Source organism: Pipistrellus kuhlii, unplaced genomic scaffold (assembly GCF_014108245.1).
Source record: "Pipistrellus kuhlii isolate mPipKuh1 unplaced genomic scaffold, mPipKuh1.p scaffold_m20_p_8, whole genome shotgun sequence".
Classification (NCBI taxonomy): Eukaryota; Metazoa; Chordata; class Mammalia; order Chiroptera; family Vespertilionidae; genus Pipistrellus; species Pipistrellus kuhlii.
Window position 1 is genome coordinate 37965917 of NW_023425584.1, and position 20641 is coordinate 37986557.

General features: G+C 36.5%; 1 protein-coding gene across 22 annotated transcripts in view; it reads left to right on the forward strand.

The window, feature by feature from the left end:
* LARP1B (La ribonucleoprotein 1B) overlaps positions 1-20641 on the forward strand; it is an 81988-nt gene that overhangs the window by 40708 nt on the left and 20639 nt on the right. For 15 of the 22 annotated variants that reach the window (XR_006740667.1, XR_004985707.2, XR_004985708.2 and 12 more), the window contains 2 exons: positions 462-827; positions 15142-15265. Coding sequence is in view for 17 of the 22 variants with exons in the window: in XM_036424501.2 (XP_036280394.1) it covers positions 462-827; positions 15142-15265 (490 nt within the window). In the remaining 5 variants the exon portion in view is untranslated. Of the gene's footprint in view, positions 1-461; positions 828-939; positions 1128-1507; positions 1583-15141; positions 15266-18264; positions 18309-20641 lie in introns of those variants that run through there. The other 7 variants (XR_006740666.1, XR_006740668.1, XM_036424509.2 and 4 more) reach the window with 4 other exon arrangements.

Sequence of the window (20641 nt, forward strand, 5' to 3'; positions counted from 1 at the left end):
CCAGAGTGCATAAGACACCCTTTTACACACACACACACACACAATTATCAAGCCCAACATGTCAGTAGTGCTAAGTTAGAGAAATTCTGACCTAAGATAATGTCTTAATTTGCAATAATAGTTAAGTGTAGCACACTTAAATGTTAAAAGAGTTTTATTTTTCTTTGGGGGCATTTGAGAAACCTAACAAAGCTTTTCCAAACGTGATTTTTTAAAGATCCTATTTAATTTTTATATCTGTCATGGCAAACCTGGATTACTGGAGAGGGAGAGTAGTGTCCTGGACTGGTTGACAAAAATTTACCATATTTATACCAAGAGCCACATTTTCTCTCCATATTTAAAATCTCCAAATTTAAACATTTCTTTTAAAAATAATGGTTCATTTTTCAATTTGTTTATGTGATTTGTTAAAAATGATAGGAAAGTTTTTATAAAAAAATGCCAATTTCTTCTTTTAGGAATCAGCATCTCTATCTGAAGAGGCATCAAATCAGCCATATCCTCCAGATGAACAAGAGCAAGAAGAACTTGATTTTTTATTTGATGAAGAGATGGAACAAGTAGAAAAACGAAAAAACACATTAATTGATTGGTCTGATAATGATTCAGATTATGAAATAGATGACCAGGATTTAAACAAGATTTTGATTGTAACTCAGACACCACCTTATATGAGAAAACATCCTGGAGGAGATCGAACAAGCAACCACATGTCTCAGGCAAAAATTACATCTGAACTTGCTAAAGTTATCAACGATGGCTTATATTATTATGAACAGGATCTGTGGATGGAAGAAAATGAAAACACACACACAGCCATAAAGGTAATTGTTTCTGGCCAACATCTTTCTGCTGATACTATGGCTTGACAGTGTGTTGTTGCTTATATTTTCCTTCACTTTAAATTTTCTTTTATTTTATGGGTCTTTATTTTAGAAAAATTTAAATATAAATAAGTTATACTTAATTTGGAAATTTCCAAGAAATATATCTGATAATCACAAACTGAGAAATATCTTATTAAAATTACAGTGAAATAAATACTTAAATTACAAAGAACATATTAGCACTCTGAAATAAGTCAGTCAGAGAAAGATAATCACATGATCTCGCTCATATGTGGAATCTAAGTAACAAAACAAACTGATGAGTGGAATGGACCCAGACACATGGAAGCATGGAACAGAGTGTGGAATCTTAGAGGGAAGATGGGAGAGAGTAGGTGGATGGGAGGTAATCAATCAGAGACCTTGTATGCATATATGCATAACCCATGGACACAGACAGTAGGGTGGTGGAGATGGGAGGCAGGGACGTGCTATAGGGAGCTAAATGGGGGAGATGGGTGGGGACATATGTAATACTTTCAACAATAAAGAATTATTGAAACAAAAAAATAGAGCTTGGGGCTCAATATGATCATTGAAAAAAATTACAGTGAAATAAATACTTAAATTACAAAGAAAATATTAGCATTCTGACTAAAATCCTTGCTTTTTTTTAGGTGAAAATAATAAGTCCCTTTCTCAAAAGGAATAAAACCTTAAGTTATAGACAGGCTTAGTTTACATGTTCATTCCTCACTTTGCATTGGTCACCACAGCTATATGAGTGGGCCTTCTGAGCTGGGTTACTTTTTTAATTTAATCTTATTTTTTAAATATATTTTATTGATTTTTAACAGAGAGGAAGGGAGAGGGATAGAGAGTTAGAAACATCGATGAGAAAGAATCATCGATCAGCTGCCTCCTGCACACCCCCTATTAGGGGATGTGCCCGCAACCAAAGTACATGCCCTTGACCGGAATCGAACCTGGGACCCTTCAGTCTGCAAGCTGATGCTCTATCCACTGAGCCAAACCGGTCTCAGCTGAGCTGGGTTACTTTTGTTGCCTCCTTCCATCTTAGTCTATGATGCATTCTGTGATGGTAGAACTGTGTGGACAAATGTAGAAGATTAAACTGGATGATTGTTTTTCATTCTCCAGTCATTACTGTGGTGCTTGGGGTGCTATTTGAAACCTTGTTTCTTTTATTTTAATTTAATTTTTAAATCTTTTTTTTATATTATTCTGATACCTATCTCTATTATTAAGATAATATATGAGATTACCAGTGTAGTCAACTTGCCATCTGCATTTTTATATGAATTTTAATGGGACGGGTAGTTATTAAAAGGAATCTTTTCTGCCTTTAAAATTGGTCAGAAACCTCCCCAAAGTTAAGTATTTGTTTTGAGTTTAGAACAATGAGGGAAAAGTTTTAAAATTATAGTATAGGAAATAGGAAAGAGAAAAGTCATCCACCTAGTGGTTAAATAGGGGGGATTGGCTTTCCATGGAGTTTCATTTCACCAATAAGAAGTGTGCTTTCCTTGTCTTCATTTCTTTTCTTCTTGGAATTCCCATCAGTGTTTTCACCCACTTCTCTAGCCACTGCCTTTTTGGAGACCCTGCCTCAGGATATGGTAGCTTGTCAGTGACTTAGAGCTGAGCAGTTTCCTCTGTCCTGCAGTGAGAAAGGAAGTTTGTTTTAATAATGTTTTATTTTATTTTTTTATTTTATTGAAAATCTTCCCTTGTGTAATCATTGTTACTTTACTTGTAATACTTAGGTTTTATAAGTAATATCTAACTTAAATTCTTTTTGGGACAGAAAAAGCTAGAAATAAATTGAAGTAATAATAGGTTAAAATTGCACTCCATTCATCGTTATCACTCTACCATGCTTTGTTCTTCAGCATCTACCATTCTGTACATTGCACTTCTTTTCTGTTTTGATCACATGGATATAAGATCTATGAGGATAGTAATTTTTGTTTTATTTTGCACATTACTATATCTCCAGTGCTAGAACAGTTCCTGGCACAAAGTAGTGCTCAATTCATATTTATTGAAATGGATAAATGAATTATGGATTAGACATTCTGTACTAACCAAAGGAATTTAGCCACTGTATATAATTTGGTCCTGTGGGAAAATATTTTTAGAGTTCTAAATAATGAACTTTTATGCCACCTTGAGAAGCGTGGCCTATTTGTAGGTGATTATTTGCTTTAAAGTGTAGATAATGAAAGTCACGTACAGAGTTAATTCAAAACTTAGAGCTCTATGACTCATAAGCAGTGTGTGTCTATTTGTGTTTTATTTTAGCCTGATCCCTACATACATTCCTATCACCTAACTTTTTCTTATTTATAATTCCTGTCATAGTCTTTAAAGAGAGAGAAGTCGATAATTTCATGTTTATATCTCCTACTACGTGCCAGATACTGCTAGGTCCTGGAACTGGAATGGGAATATACAATAATAATGGTGTGTCTGCATGCCTGGTTCTTACAAATAATTGGTAGGGCAGACATTGAAACAAACCCACAGTAAGTACTTAAACACAGATTATGATAAGTATTCTGAAGGAAAAGAACAAGCCAGAGCCAGTTTGATTCAGTGGTTAGAGTGTAGGCTCATGGACTGAAGGGTCCCGGTTTGATTCCGGTCAAGGGCGAGTACCTCACTTTCAGGCTTGTTCCTTGGCTTTGGTCAGGGGAAATATCTTCAGGTGAGGATTAACAACAACAAAACAAACAGGATGTTTTTGGATTGGGTTGTCAAGCAGTGCCTAATGAGAAAGTCAAAATTATAGTCAGTTCTGAAGTATGAGTAAGAATAAACCATGCAAAGAGGAAGTAAACCATATTATAGGAAGAGGGAAGCAAGTCAGTGATTTTTTGTTTGCTTTTTATATATTATATTTTTATTGGTTTCAGAGAGGAAGGATAGAGAAAGAAACATCAGTGATGTGAGAGTAGCTTTGATTGGCTGCCTCCTGTATGCCCCACACTGGGGATTGATCCTGCAACCCAGGCATATGCCCTGACCAGGATTCGAACCATGACCTCCTGGTTCATAGGCTAACTTTCAACCAATGAGCCACGCCAGCCTGATCAAGTTGGTGTGTTTATAGTATTATGTAAGAGGACAGTTATGGATATATAGGCAGGAGTCTGATCATACAAGGCTTTTTTGGCCCTGTTAGTTTTTAAATTTTACCTTAAGTTTAAAACCAGGACTTTAAATGGTTTTACAGAGACAACAGGACATAATTAGTTTTATTTTTAAAAGATCACTCTGGTTAATATAGTAGAGAATGAATTAGATGGGGACAAGACTGGCAGAAGAAATCCAATTGAGAGCTATTAAAGTAATGGATGTTGGTAATTTAAGGTAAATTGATGGCAGAGGAAAAATAGAAATGAGAACACCTGGATCTGAACCCTGATGAATGATCATTTAGGAGTGGTATAGGAAAATGTTGTATAAGCAAAAAACTGACTTCAAGATGAGAGAATAGTCAGATGTGTCAGAAAATAGTTAGATGTAAAAGAAAAGAATGCCAAATTGATAGGATAGTTTGATGATCAGTCACTTGATTTTGCAAAAACAAAACAAAACAAAACAAAACAAAAAATAACCACATATTGCTGAATCCAGAAGCAATATTGAACACCAAAGAGTGAGTATAGGCTTTCTCTTTCTGGCTTGTCCTTACTTGCTAAAGACAAAAATAAATAAATAAATAAATAAGTAAAATAAAGCCTGCTAATAGGTAAAAAACATCATGTTAAAAATCATTGATGATCTTCAAGGTAAGTTATTACTAAAGTCTTAGAGAACTAGAATATTAAAACTAGTTTTGCTGTGAGACCATTTTGGAACCAGGGGAGTTTGAAGAAATTCGCTGTGCTAAAGCCACCTAAAGTATAGGAGAAAAGACATAAACAACGGGCCTAACCACAGCTAGGGATTCCAACCAGTCCTTTCCCAGTAAATTGGTACCCACAAGAAATACACCCTCAATGAGAGAAAAATTAACTTGCTTTCTCACTTATTCCTCTGGGGGACTAATAAGAATAGCTACCTAGTTGTGCTGAGTAGAACAAGGAGAAAATAAATTGATTAGAAGTTTATAATCATGCAAACCAAATTCACACTATCTGGATGACTAAAGTAGCCATTAGTCATAAATTTAATGTGATTCAGTTTGCCAGAAAATTATCAAAAGTAAATGCATCTCCTTTGTGAAGACATTCACCTTTATTCTATACCTCAAATAATTTACTCAAATTATTGTATAAGGAAAGTGAGCAGCTCACAAGACAGTTTACAAGAAGTCAGCACAGAGTGCAGAGGTAGAACATATGAAAGAAGGTATGAAATGATATTATAGACAGTCTGCTATTTTTTTGGTACATTTTAAATCAAATTGTATAACTTAACATCTAGTAGGTTTTATTTAAAGAATTTTTTGTTTTTGGCTCCGGTGGTGTGGTTCAGTGGTTGAGCATTAGCATAGGAACTAGGAGGTCACAGGTTTGATTTCCAGTCAGGGGTATGCTTGAGTTGCAGGCTGGATCTCTCTCATCATTGATGTTTCTATCTCTCCTTCTCCTTCCTCTCTAAAATCAATAAAAATACATTAAATTTTTAAAAATTCTATTTAAAAAAACAAAAGGTAAAAAGCAAGTACGAAATGAGAAATATTGAGTGGTAAATATGGCTTGCTGAAACCAGTTTGGTTCAGTTGATAGAGCATCGGCCTGCGGACTGAAGGGTCCCAGGTTCGATTCCGGTCAGGGGCATATACCTTGGTTGCGGGCACATCCCCAGTAGGGGGTGTGCAGGAGGCAGCTGGTCAATAATTCTCTCTCATCCATGTTTCTCTCTATCCCTTTCTCTTCCTCTCTGTAAAAAGTAAATAAAAAATATGGCTTAATTGGAGTTTCAGAAGGAAAGGAGAAAGAAGATGGGGGAGAGTCAGTATTTTAAGAGGTAATCTCTAGGACCTTTTCTGAGCTATGGAGAGGTATTGGTATACTAGGTGAACCAGTTAATTGCGGGTTTTTTCAATAGATGGAGTTACACATATGTTGGTATATATGCAATTTGATATGTATGCTATTTTGTTGTATTGACAGCAAGCTTGAAAACTTGATATGTCAAATTTGCTGAAGGTGTTAACATTATTGATATTTTTACACTTAAAAATTTCAAATTTCATGCCAAAAAGAGCATTTTTGGGAAGTTATAATTCATTATTTTGAAAAAATTATATATTTTGGGAAGCTTATGGTGAACATGCTCCATCTCAAGATACTTGTGAATGCTGGTTTAAACGCTTTAAAAGTGATTATTTCGATGTGAAAGACAAAGAACGTCACATTCTCTGATAGAGTCTAGATGCCCTGCAGAGTTAAAAGGCTACATTATAATCCTAGAAGGATTATCAATTTTTACAAAGTTATTAAGACAACATTTGTGTATTCAACCAAAAAAGTTTGAAGACAAACAATTACAAGCATTATTGGATGAAGATGCATGTCAAACTAATAAACAACTTGCAGGAAGTTTAAATGTTGCTTATCAAATAATTTCCAATCATTTGCAAGCAGTGGGAAAGATTTTAAAGGAAGGAAAATGGGTGCCACATCAACTGAACGAAAGACAAATGGAAAACCTAAAAGTCATCAGTAAAATGTTGCTTCAAAGGCACGAAAGAAAGTCTTTTTCTGCATCGAATTGTGTCTGTCGATGAAAAGTGGATTTATTTTGAGAATCCCAAATACACAAAATCTTGGGTTGATCCAGGTCATCATCAACATCAACTACAAGGAAGGCCAGATTTCTTCGGAAAGTGGACAGTGCTCAGCATTTGATGGGATCAGGAAGGGGTGTGTATTATGAGCTTCTAAAACCAGGTGAAACTGTTAATACTAATCACTACTGAAAACAAATATTCAATTTGAACCATGCTTTGATCGTGAAATGACCAGAATGTGACAGAGGACAAAATTACGACAAAGTAATTTTGCTTCATGATGATGCACTACCACACACTTTGAAACCAGTTAAAGACATGTTAAAAGATTTTCTGCCGTATTCACCAGACCTTGCTCCTTCAGATTATCACTTGTGTTCTGAGTAGCACTTCAAAACATACAAAGAAGTGGAAAATTGGGTCTTTCTATGGTTTGCCTCAAAACAAGAAAAGTTCTATTGGGACACTAACCACAAATTTCCTAAAGATGCAGGAAATGTGTAGCTAGTGCTGGACATTACTTTGAATAAAGAACTTTTGATGTTTCTCTTGAAATTACTGTGTTTTCTTTGATTACAAAATCTGCATTATTAATTACTACACCTACTACAGCAGTCGGAATGAAAGGGAGATTTACTTTCAAAAATACAAGAGTGACTGACTGGACAGTTAACTAACTGCTGACCTACCACCAGCAACAATTGAATGCAAGAATGGAAAGATACACCAAGGAAAAATGGCTATCAGTCTATAATTGTATGCCTTGGAAAGAAAGGTTTCAAGTATGAGGGTAAAATATGAGAAATTACCACCAGCAGAACCTCATCAAAGGAAATTGCAGAGGTAGTATAAAAATGATTCTAGATGCCAAAGATGCAGAAAGGACTGCAAAGTGAGTGATAAATGTCTGAAAAAGTCTAAAGGTTTTTAATCGGAAAAGATTGATTATAGTTAAAGTATTTGTGTTGCCATTTGAAAGATAGTCATATGAAGAAAAAAAAAATAGCCCTGATTGGGTTGGCTCGGTGGTGAGAGTGTCAGATCATAGAAATTGGGCTGAAGATTCAATCCCCAGTCCAGGGCATGTTCCTGGGTTTTAGGTTCCATCCCTAGCCCTGGTTGGAGTGTGTGTGGGCAGCAACCAATTGATGTGTCTCTCACATGGATGTTTCTCTCTTTCCCCCCTTCCTCTCTTCAACTGTTTCTAGAAATCAATGGAAAAAATATCCTCTTGGGTGAGGATCTACCTAATAAGAGTAAGATGCTAATTGACCATACCTTTGTGACACCCATCAGCCAATTAGGAGTGAGTATGCAAATTAACCAACAAAGATGGGCTAATTTGCATACACAGGTGTCAACTAGCCCATGGTAACGCACCTCTCCAGCCACTCCTGGCCTCTGGGAAGGTGGGGAGGCGGAAAGACGGTTCTGGCTGGAGCAAAGGTGGTGCCGCCACCCAGGGGAAGGAAGGCCCATTATTGCACGAATCTTAGTACTTCGTGCCTCTAGTTTAAAATAAAATAGAATTAGAGAAAATAACTTTGAAACTAGGGTAAAGGAAAATACAATAAGACAAAATATGAAAAGGGGGCAAGACTCCAGTAAAGATATAATGTAGTAGAATTATACTCTAATATTTAAGTAAGAGCCCTGACTGGTTTTGCTCAGTGGATAGAGCGTTGGGCCATGGACTGGAAGATCTCGAGTTTAATTCCAGTCAGGGGCATGTACCTTGGTTGCAAGCTCAATCCCCAGTGGGGGACATGCAGGAGGCAGCTGATCAATGTTTCTAACTCTCTATCCCTCTCCCTCTCTGAAAAAAATCAATAAAAATATATTTAAAAAAATAGAAGAATATAAACATTGTCAATTGTATGTAAACATAGCCAAATTATGTTATTTACATATACCACATTTTTAAAAAAATAAGCAAAAGTTGAAAAGTTTAGAAAAATACATATAAAACAGTAACCAACCAAAATTAATCTACAGGTACAATGTAACCTGTCTATATCCTAACTGGCCTCTTTGCAGAAATTGACAAAATGACCTGAAAGTCATTTGGAAAATCAAGAAGGGACCCAAAAGAGTAAAACTGTCTTGAAAAAGTTAGGGCTGTACTACTTCTTTTTACATCTCACTTGACATTTAATACTTTTTGGCTTAAAAACATTAAATTTATAATTACAAAAATATAATTCCATTATCTTTGTGTTATTCATATCCTTTTACATATATTATAAATTGTACCTTAAAATATTTTGATAAAAAATTAAAATATTTTGCTTTAAAATATTTTGCTTCAAACTAAGTTGTTTTTTTTTAAAATATATTTTATTAATTTTACACAGAGAGGAATTGAGAGGGACAGAGAGTCAGAAACATCGATGAGAGAGAATCATCAATAAGCTGCCTCTTGCATACCCCCCACTGGGGATGTGCCCGCAACCAAGGTACATGCCCTTGACCGGAATCGAACCTGGAACTAAACTTTTAGTCCACAGGCCGACCCTCTATCCACTGAGGCAAACCGGTTTCGACTAAGCTTTTTTTTTTTTTTTTTTTTTTAAGGAAATTGTAAAAAGAAACTATCAGCCTTTATATTGGGTAGGCAACTAAGTAATTGTGGATTTTTTAAAAATTTTTTTCATGGAACTAAATAACTTTATTCTGTAATGTATTGCCCATTTTGATCAATGACCTTTTGCCATCTTTCAGGCAGCATCATAATCCCACGTTCAAAAAACTTCTGGTTTTTATTAGCAAAAAACTGAATCAGGTACGATTTGACATCATCATCACTATTGAAATTTTTACCATTCAAGGAGTTTTGTAAAGATCGAAACAAAAAGTAATCAGATGGTGCAAGGTCAGGACTATATGTTGGATGTGGCAAAACATCCCAACCAAGCTCCATTAATTTTTGCCGAGTGACCAAAGATGTGTGTGGCCTTGCATTGTCATGATGGAATACAACACCTTTCCGATTTGTCAATTCGGGCCGCTTTTCTTCAACTGCATTGTTTAATTTCATTAGTTGTTCAATGTAGACATCAGAACTGATCGTTCGGTTGGGTGGTAAGAGTTCAAAGTAGACAATTCCTTTGTAATCCCACCAAACTGATAACAAAACCTTCTTTTGATGAATATCAGCTTTTGATGTTGTTTGAGTTGGTTCACCTGGCCTGCTCCACGATCTTTTCCGCTTGATATTGTTGTAAACAACCCATTTTTCATCGCCAGTTATCAGTCGTTTTAAAAATGGATCATTTTCATTACGTTTCTTTAGCAAATCGCAGCTGCTAATGCGTTGCGTTAACTGTGATTCTTTCAGTTCGTGAGGAACCCATGTATCGAGTTTGTGAACATAGCCAAGTTGTTTTAAGTGATTTTCAATGCATGTATGTGATACATGAAGCTTCTCTGCAATCTCACGTGTTGTACTGTGACAGTCCGAATTGATTATTGCTTTGATTAGGGCGTCATCAACTTCAACTGGATGACCAGAGCGTTTTTCATCTTTGAGTGAAAAATCACCAGAACGAAATTTGGCAAACCAATTTTGACACTGCCGTTCTTTTAAGGCTTCGTCACCATAAACAGCACATAACTTTTTATGAGCTTGCGATGTGTTTTTCCCTTTGCGGAAATAAAAAAGCAAAATATGACGAAAATGTTCCTTTTGATTTTCCATTTTTCAACGAACGCCAAACGAAAACTACAAAACAGATCAAAAAACTTTTTTTACTGATTAACAGCTGAATAGCCAACTATCAAATAACAAAATGTGTTTTACATTTGTACTACGTCTGCAAACCTAAAAATTCAACTGAAGCCATATATGTGTGAAACCCGCAATTACTTAGTTGCCGACCCAATATTTCTCTTTTATTCATTTCTATAATTTGTTTCTATCTGATATAATTTCCCTCGTAGTCTGAATAGCATTGTTTAGCATTTCTTATACTGTAGGTCTGTTGATAACAAGTCATCTCAGCTTTGATTTACCTGACAATGTGTTTATTTTATTGTATTTTGATTTTTGAATGATGTCTTCACTAGATAGGGACTCTAGATTGATAGTTTTTCCTTTTGCCATTTTGAAGCTGATATTCTATTGTCTTCTGGCTTTTACTATTTCTTTTTTTTAATATATATATTTTATTGATTTTTCAGAGAAGAAGAGAGAGGATAGAGAGTCAGAAACGTCGATGAGAGAGAATCATCGACCAGCTGCCTCCCGCACACCCCCATGGGGGATGGGCCCGCAACCAAGGTACATGCCCCTGACCGGAATCGAACCCGGGACCTTTCAGTCCGCAGGCCAACGCTCCATCCACTGAGCCAAACCGGTGCCGACTGGCTTTTACTATTTCTAATGAGAAGTCAACAATTATTTATATAGTTGTTCCCTTATATGTAATGTGTCTCCTACCACACTGCTTTCAAGTTTTCCACTTTTCCACTAATTTTCAGCAATCTAACTAGGATGTGTCTCAGTGTTATGTTGTTTGAATGTGTTTATTTTATAGTTAACTGAAATTCTCGGACCAATAATTTGATGTTTTTCTTCAAATTGGAAAATTTCAGTTATTTCTTTCTTACTCTTTAAAAATTTTCTAAAAAATGTTTTCTATTGATTTTAGAGAGAGGGAGGGAGAAGAGAGAAACATCAATGAGAGGCTGCCTCTTGCATGCCCCTTACTGGGGATCAAGCCCACATCCTGGGTCTGTGGCCTGACCAGGAATGTAACTGTGACCTTCTGGTTCATAGGTTGGCTGTCAACCGCTAAGGCACACTAGCTGGGCTTTTTTTTTTTTTAATTTTTTTTTTAATTTTAGGACTTCAGTTAAACTATTTGATGGTTTCACAGACCCCTGAGATTTTTTGTTTTCTTACATTTTTTTTCTCTTTTTTCTATAGATTGGGTTTATGTCTATCAACCTATCTTCAGTTTCACTAACTTTTGTCTACCATCTCCACTCAATTTTTTAAAATATATTTTATTGATTTTTTATAGAGAGGAAGAGAGAGAGATAGTTAGAAACATCGATGAGAGAGAATCATTGATCAGCTGCCTCTTGCACACCCCCTACTGGGGATGTGCCCGCAACCAAGGTACATGCCTTTGACCGGAATCGAACCTAGGACCTTTCAGTCCGCAGGCCAACGCTCTGTCCATTGAGCCAAACCGGTTTTGGCCCATCTCCACTCAATTTAAAAAAAATATATATATTTTATTGATTTTTTTTTACACAGGGAGAGGGGACAGAGAGTCAGAAACATTGATGAGAAAGAATCATCAATCAGCTGTCTCTTGCACACCCCGTACTGGCACATGCCCTTGACCAGAATCAAACCTGGGACCCTTCAGTCTGCAGGCCGATGCTCTATCCGCTGAGCCAAACCAGTTTTGGCTCCACTCAATTTTTATGCTCATCCAAATATAAACTTTTTGGTTCTACAAAATTTTTGTATACTCTTTTTTTTTTTTTTTTCTGCTGAGATTTCCTATCTGTTCATTCATAAAGACCATAGTTTTCTTTAGTTTGTCAAATATAAATATATACTTTATATAATTTATATATATAAACAATTTTAGCCCTGGCCGATATGGCTCAGTTGGTTGAGTGTTGTCCTCTGCAATGAAAGATTACCAGTTTGATTCCCAGTCAGTATGCATGTTGTGGGCTCAATACCTGATAGGGGACATGTAGGAGGCAGCCATTTGCTGTTTCTCATATTGATGTTTCTTCCCCTCTTTCTCCTTCCGTATCTCTCTAAAATGTCAATTTATAAAACATTAAAAAATGTTTTTAAGTCCTGTCTTAAAATCCAACATTTAAAACATCTGAAAAATAGTTTCTATTGACACCTTTTTTTCTTGACAATGAGATATATTTTCCTGTTTCTTTTCACAACTAAACTGAACATTGTAACCATTATACTGTAGAGATTATAGCTTATGTCATCTTCCTCTGAGGTATGTTTTAAAATGCCAGGCACACGGATTGAAAATTGCTGCAGGGAACATCATAGTTAGAAGGGGAAGTTTCAGGAGCCCCAAAGGGAGGGATTCTTCTTTTGAGGTAACAACTCAGACCTACTGATTCTTTTTGCTGCTATCTTTATAAAAAGGGTTCGGACTGAAACTCTAGGTCCATCTAGATTTATCCTTCTTCGCATGTTTTCCATTGGTAGAGAATAAAATGAAAACTTCTCGATCTGGTAGTAAAGATCTAATAGCTTTCTACAACTTGCAGGCCTTTTTTGCCACTGGTTTCTACACACATTTTCTCATTCACTGGATTACTTTCTAATAAATGAATGCTTATTTTAAGCTTCTCATCTTTTCTCACATTACCTAATTTAGAATGCTTTTCTCTTTCTCTAAATTCTCATTCTTTTAAAAAATATATATACATATTTTATTGATTTTTTACAGAGAGGAAAGGAGAGGGGAGAGAGAAACAACGATGAGAGAGAAACATCAATCAGCTGCCTCCTGCATATCTTCTATTGGAGATATGCCCACAACCAAGGTTTATGCCATTGACCCGAATTGAACCTGGGACCTTCAGTCCGCAGGCCGATGCTCTATCCACCGAGCCAAACCCGTTTCGGCTAAATTCTCATTCTTAAAGAAATGCTTTTGCCCTATCCCATTTGGCTTAGCAGATAGAACACTGGCCTGAGAACTTAAGAGTCCCGAGTTTGATTCCTGACATTAGGCAACCAGACGATGTGTCTCTTTTTTACGGATGTTTCCCTCTCTCTGTTGCTTCCCCTTTCTTCCACACACTCTAAACATCAACGAGAACCAAAACCTGTTTGGCTCAGTAGTTAGAGTGTCGGCCTGCAGACTGAAATGTCCCGGGTTCGATTCTGGTCCAGGGCATGTACCTTGGTTGTGGGCACATCCCCAGTGGAGGGTGTGCAGGAGGCAGCTGATTGATGTTTCTCTCTCATCGATGTTTCTAACTCTCTATCCCTCTCTCTTCCTCTCTGTAAAAGAAATCAATAATATATATATATATTTTAAAATAGGAAAATATCCTCAAGTGAGATTGACAACAAATTAATTAGTTAATAATAAAAAGAGCTGCTTTTGTCCCATCCCTTACTTTTTATGTTCTGCCTAATATTAGTTTTTATGGGTGCATTTCCTTCTTTTATCTAACTTGTAAATTTCTTAAGGGTAAGGAATGTAAATTACAGTAGTGTCCTGGTACATGGATTCATGCACATTGCAAGGAAATTAATGAGAAATATTTTAATATTGCTATTTATCCTTTCTCTATAAAAGAAATGTCAACCAAATTCATGATTGACAATGACAGATCGAAACACATGCATGCAATTGGTGCCAGTGAGAGCTATATATGTATTGCACATGCATGAGTCAACTTAGCCTTTTATATATATAGAATAAACTTGCTTAATTAGACCTGCTTTCTGATTTAGCTAAATTTTTCCCAGCCCAATGAAGCACCCCAACTTCTCTTTCAGGTAATTGTTAGCAACACAGCAGTAAATATCAACATGAAGCAGATTATTATTGTAGATCACGCGGGGAGAACAAAGGGTAAAATATTTAACTGTAGCAGTGTTTGACTATATTCTGCGCAGTGAGAAAACCTGAAGTCATTTTCAAGTTCCACCATTTCTTTTCAGTCGGGTCAAGTTTCTAAACTTTATAAATCTCCATTTTCTGGCTAATGAAAAGAAAATAGGATTCTACCGAGTCTCCTATCTACCTACTCCAGGACTTCTGTGAGGATCAAATGAGATGAGGCATATGAAAACACTTCACAAAAATTTGGTTAAATTGTAAAACATTTGCTCCTGGCTATAAAGCAAGTTTTGTTCCTGGACTGAAAATACTCCAAGGAGACTGGCCTCTAGGGAGAGGAAGCCAGGTGTTACTACCTGACATCATTACCCAGCACTCAATAGTGACTGCTTCCAGACTAGGCTGGACTGTGGGCCGCATTTTGTTCCACGGGGTCTCAGCAGCAGTGGCTGCAATATGGTGGGTGTTGCTTTGGGGAGGTGGTGGGGCCTGTGTCCCACTTTGGAAAAGCCAAGTGTGGTTTGTCGGCACCAAGTCCGTGGTGGCCTTATTTTTAAATGGCCAGTGTGCATCATGGCAGCTCCTGCATTGAGTGTCTGTCCCCTAGTAGTCAGTGTGCATCATGGCTACCAGTCAGATGGACACTTAGCCTTTTATATAGATTATTTAGTAACCTCTATAATACCCTAGTAATCTTGTGTGTAAATGCTCAGCAAATTTAATTAGGATGAATGCTCTGTTTTAATTATAAAATATTTATAATATTTCAGTGTTCTCTATGTCTCTTTAGACTCTGAATATTAATTATAATTAAGTAGAATGTTAGATTCTTTATTAGAACATCTTTTTTATTCTATTGCAATTAATCCCTGTTTTAAAAACTCATTTTTTGAGGTTGGTATCAATTATTGTCTGTTAGTTATGCTGTTAGCCAGTTTAGTAATTAGATTCCTCCATTCTACTTCAGCAAGAAGCTGAGAACTTTAAGAAGCTAAATCTCATTAGTAAAGAGCAGTTTGAAAACCTAACACCTGAACTTCCTTTTGAGCCAAACCAAGAAGTTCCTGTAGCACCTTCGCAGTCCAGGCAAGGTATGTAAATCTGCTTTTGTGTGTCTGAATGCTATTAAAGCAGTTCTAAATTATTTTTAAAGTTTGCTCCTTTATGAAAACATTTAGATACCTGGTAAAAGGCTAGAATTTTAAAACTCAACTTTTTATTTATCTTTTGGTGAACTTCAAAACATTTTAGAGACCTAAAAATACAGATTTTTAAGATTGGTAAACTAGTCTTGTAGTAAGCGGGCAGAATTCGAATCCCATTTTACTCTTGGTGAATAGGCAGGTAGTTATAAAGGTGACCTAGAGTCATCTAGCATCAGATTGTCTAAAACCTGGTTGCTTATTTTTTAAAAGTAGGCAGAATCGATTGGTCCTCTGTGTGTCTTTTTTTATTTTGAGGTGTGGGAATGTTTTTCTTCTCAAAACTTAGAACAATTTTCACTGGCTTGCTAAATTTAAAAAATATTCCACTAAGCTCATTCTTTACTTTTAAGATCTTAGTTTTGTATGGAAATCTAAATACATTCGGAATTATCATAAAATTAATCTGACTTTTTTCAGGCAAGTGTAAATATTTTTGTTATAGTTTTTTCTTGAAGTCAGGTTAAAGAAAAACTTTTAATTGGGAAAACTTAAAACCTATACAAAAATAGAGCAAATTATCTAATGAAGCCCCCATGTACTTATAATATTACCTAACTACTAGTTTCTTTGTTAGACTATTGCCAATTTTGTTTCATCTCAACTCCACCTGACACTTGATTTTTTAAAAGCAAAATACCAATCATATTATTCATATTTTTTCATTTCTAAACATTTCTGTATGTGTCTTTAAAGATATAAGGAATAGCCCTAACCCAGTGGTCGGCAAACTCATTAGTCAACATAGCCAAATATCAACAGTATGATTGAAATTTCTTTTGAGAGCCCAATTTTTTAAACTTCTAACGCCACTTCTTCAAAATAGACTCGCCCAGGCCGTGGCATTTTATGGAAGAGCCACACTAAAGGGGCCTAAGAGTCATGGCCCTAACCAGTTTGACTCAGTGGATAGTCAGTCTGCGGACTTAAGAGTCCAAGTTTGATTCTGGTCAAGGGCATGTGCCTTGGTTGCGAGCACATCCCCAGTTGGGGGTGTGCAGAAGGCAGCTGAATCAGTGTTTCTCTTTCATTGATGTTTCTTACTCTCTGTCCCTCTCCCTCTCCCTTCCTCTCTGTAAAAAAATCAATAAAATATATTAAAAAATATATATGTAAGGAATATCTCTTTTAACATAAGCAACACTATTATCATATCTAAAATTAACAGTAATTTTTTAATATATTTTTTATTGATTTCAGAGAGGAAGGAAGAGGGAGGGAGAGATAGAAACATCAATGATGAGAGAGAATTATTGATTGGCTTTCTCCTGCACACCCCCTACTGGGGATGGAGCCCGTTACCTGGGCAAGTGCCCTTGATTAGAATCGAACCCAGGTCTGCAGGCCGACGCTCTATCCACTGAGCCAAACTGGCTAGGGCTAAAATTAACAGTGATTTCTTAATATAGAATACTTAGTTTTCAGCCGAAACCGGTTTGGCTCAATGGATAGAGCGTTGGCTTTGAGACTGAAAGGTCCCGGGTTCAATTCCGGTCAAGGGCATGTACCTTGGTTGTGGGCATATCCCCAGTAGGGGGTGTGCAAGAGGCAGCTGATCGATGACTCTCTCTCATTGATGTTTCTAACTCTCTATCTCTCTCCCTTCCTCTCTGTAAAAATCAATAAAATATATAAAGAATACTTAGTTTTCAAATTTCCTCATTCATCATGTTTTAAAAAAATCAGTCTCCATATAAATTCCAAACAATGCAATAGGTTGATATGGCTCTTTTAGTCTACAGGTTTCCTATTATTGTTTTTTCTTGCAATTTATTGTTGAAGAAATGAGATTGTTTATACTGTAGAATTTTTTTCACATTCTAGATTCTACAGATTGCATCTTATTGGGTTCATTTAACCTGTTTTCTACTGAATTTTTTATAAGTACTATTTTGCTACAAAGGCTTGATCATATTGAGACTTCAATTTTTGCATTTGACATATATATTTAAAGGAATCTTTTAATTTCATTGATCTATATTTTTCCTAGTTGTATTTTTTTTCAGCTCTAATCTTTAATATTTCGTTCTGCTTGGTTTGGGTTTATTTTGCTACTTTTTTTTGTTTCTTAAGGCAGAAGCTTAGATAATTGATTTGAGAACTTCTTTCCTGTTATAAGCAATTAATACTATACATTCTAAGCATTGTTTAGGTGTATTACACCAATTTTGATACGAAGATAGAAATTTATATTATTGATATGAGACTTTTTAAAAAAATATATTTTATTGATTTTCCACAGAGAGGAAGGGAGAGGGATAGAGAGCTAGAAATGTCAATGAGAGAGAAACATCGACCAGCTGCCTCCCACACCCCACCCCATCGGGTATATGCCCACAACCAATGTACATGCTCCCGACCGGAATCGAATCTGGGACCTCTCAGTCCGCAGGCTGACGCTCTCTCCACTGAGCCAAACTGGTTTTGGCGATATGAGACTTTTCTATTGTGGTAGTTAATCATACATATTTTTCTTTAAGCACTGTTTTAACTGCATTTTACAAACTTGATATGTTATATTTTAATTTTCCTTTTCTTCAAAATATTCTTATTTCTCTCGAAACTTCTTTGATCCATGGATTATTTACAAATGTTTTAATTTTTAAGTGATTGGAAATTTTCCTTACTTTCTGTTATTCTTACTGATACATAGTTATTTTTCTCCAACTGCTTTTAAGAATTTATCTTAAGTTTTCAGGATTTAGAGTTTAATGTGTCTGGGCTATTATATCTTCAAAAAATATTTTATCTCTGCACTCTTTCTCCTAGACTTTATGACTGGAAAAGCAAAAACTTTGCTGAGTTCTGCTTCAGTGGAATTTTATTTATAAAAAAAGTGGCAATTGTCATGTGGCATTTTTTTCTTTTTCTTCTCAAGAGAGAGTAAGGGAGAGGGGGAGAGAGAGAGAAAAATTGATGTGAGAGTGAAACACCAATTGGCTGCTTCCTGCACATCCCCTACCAGGAATGGAGTCTGTAACCCCAGCATATGGCCTGACCAGGAATGAACCAGAGACTTCTCGGTACATGGGTTGATGCTTAACCAATGGAGCCACCCCGGCCAGGCCATGTAGCATTTTAATTATCAGCCTTCAGTGAACATAAACAGCATAAAATAATGTTCCATTTTTATAAAAGCAATTCCTGTCCATAAAGACAATGAGTACTATGGGCACTTTTGCAGGTGTTTTGATTGGTCTGATCATTAGATTTAGATGTTACCAGCCTCATTCATCATATAGTTTCCCTTCAACTTGTTTGTTTGTGTGGGTTTTTGTTTTCTTTTTCTTTTTTCAGTTTTAGGCATACAGCAAAATTAAAAGGAAGGCACAAAGATTTCTTATGTACTCCACCCCCTCAAGTTGCATAGCCATCACCCATCTCGTGAAGGATGTTGCTTCCCCATAGCAGCATTCTACATCAGAGTAGTATACTGGATATAACTGATGAACCTATATTGACACATCATAATCACCCAAAGACCATCACTTACATTAGTGTTTACCCGTGGTGTTGTACATTATATAGGTTTGGACAAATTTACGATGATGTGTATCCATTATTATATTATTAGAGACCCAGTGCAGGAATTTGTATATGGGTAGGGTCTGGCAGGCTCACACTGACTGGGGTGGTGGGGCCAATTGGGGGTGGAGTTGGCTGGGGAGGAGCTGCAGGCTGGCCAGGGGGAGGGGCCGCAGGCAGTTGGCCAGCTGGCCCTGCCCGCCTGGTCAAATTCCTGGTCAAACAATGAGTACTATGGGCACTTTTGCATATTAACCTTTTAGGATTACATTTAGTATTTTCGTTGCTGTAGAAATCACTCAAAATCTATAGTTTACATAAGTTTCATTCTTGTCGCTGTATGTCCCTAGGGTATTATATAAAGAAATGTATCTACCATACAATTATTCAGAACTAGAGGCCTGGTGCACAAAATTTGTGCACTCAGAGGGGGCAGCCCTCAGCCTGGACTGCACCCTCTCGCAGTCCAGGAGCCATCAATCAGACATCCTTAGCGTTGCTGCGGAGGCGGGAGAGGCTCCCGCCACCACTGCTGCGCTAGTCAGCCATGAGCCCAGCTTCTGGCTGAGCAGCACTTCCCCTGTGGGAGCACACTGACCACCAGGGGGAAGCTCTTGCATTGAGCATCTGACCCCCTGGTGGTCAGTGCATGTCATAGCAACTGGTTGTTCTGCTGTTCGGTTGATTTGCATATTAGCCTTTTATTATATAGGATAATGTCTTATTATGGGCAAGGCCTCTAATTCAGTTTTTTTTTTTTTTTAGGTAAAGGGAGAGGCAGAATTTTCACTTAAGTCTTAAGTTAAAATTGCCCTTAGCTCAAAAATCTGCATACCACTGAGACACATCTTGGTGAGACTCATTCTGAACCTCCACGTTGTTCTATTGTGTGTATAAGTATTGTGAACCATCTTATCTCTTTAGTGAAAGGAACCTTTTGTTATGTTACAATGACTAATTTTATCTCATGAGTTGTGTTTTGGCTTCAAGCCTATATCCAATATTCATGCAGCAACTTCAGCTCTTCGGTTCAGTATTTACCTGGAATATCTTTCATTTTATTTTCTCTAAATCTTTCTAGATTTTTATGTATTAGATAGTTTAACTGCTCTAAAAATCCTCTCTGTTTTGTCTATTCATCCCACTCCCCCCACTCCGCCCCACTGGCAATCACAGATCTTTTAACTGTTCATTCTTTTCCATTTCCAGAATGTTGAACAGATTGGATTCTTACACTTAGTAATAATCAGTTAAGGTTCCTCCATGCCTTTTCATGGCTTGATAGCTTGTTTGTTTTTTTAGCACTAGATAACATTTCATTGTCTGAATGTACCACAATTTATTTACTCATTACTTACTGAAGGATGTCTTGGTTGCTTCCAAGTTTGGACATTTATGAATACAGCTGCTATAAACATCCATATGCAGATTTTTGTGTGGACATAAGTTTTTAGCTCCTTTGGATAAATATTAAGGAGGGTGATTAGTAGATTATATAATAGTATGTTTAGTTTTAGAAACCACCAATCTATCTTCCATGCTGAATGTTTTGCATTCCCACCACCAATGAATGAGAGACAGTTCCTATTGCTGCATATTCTCTGCAGCATTTGGTGTTGTCACTGTTTGAATTTTGACCATTCTAATAGGTGTGTTGTGGTATCTCATGTTAATTCACATTTCTCTATGACATATGATGCAGAGCATCTTTTTATTTGCTTATTTGCCATCTGTACATCT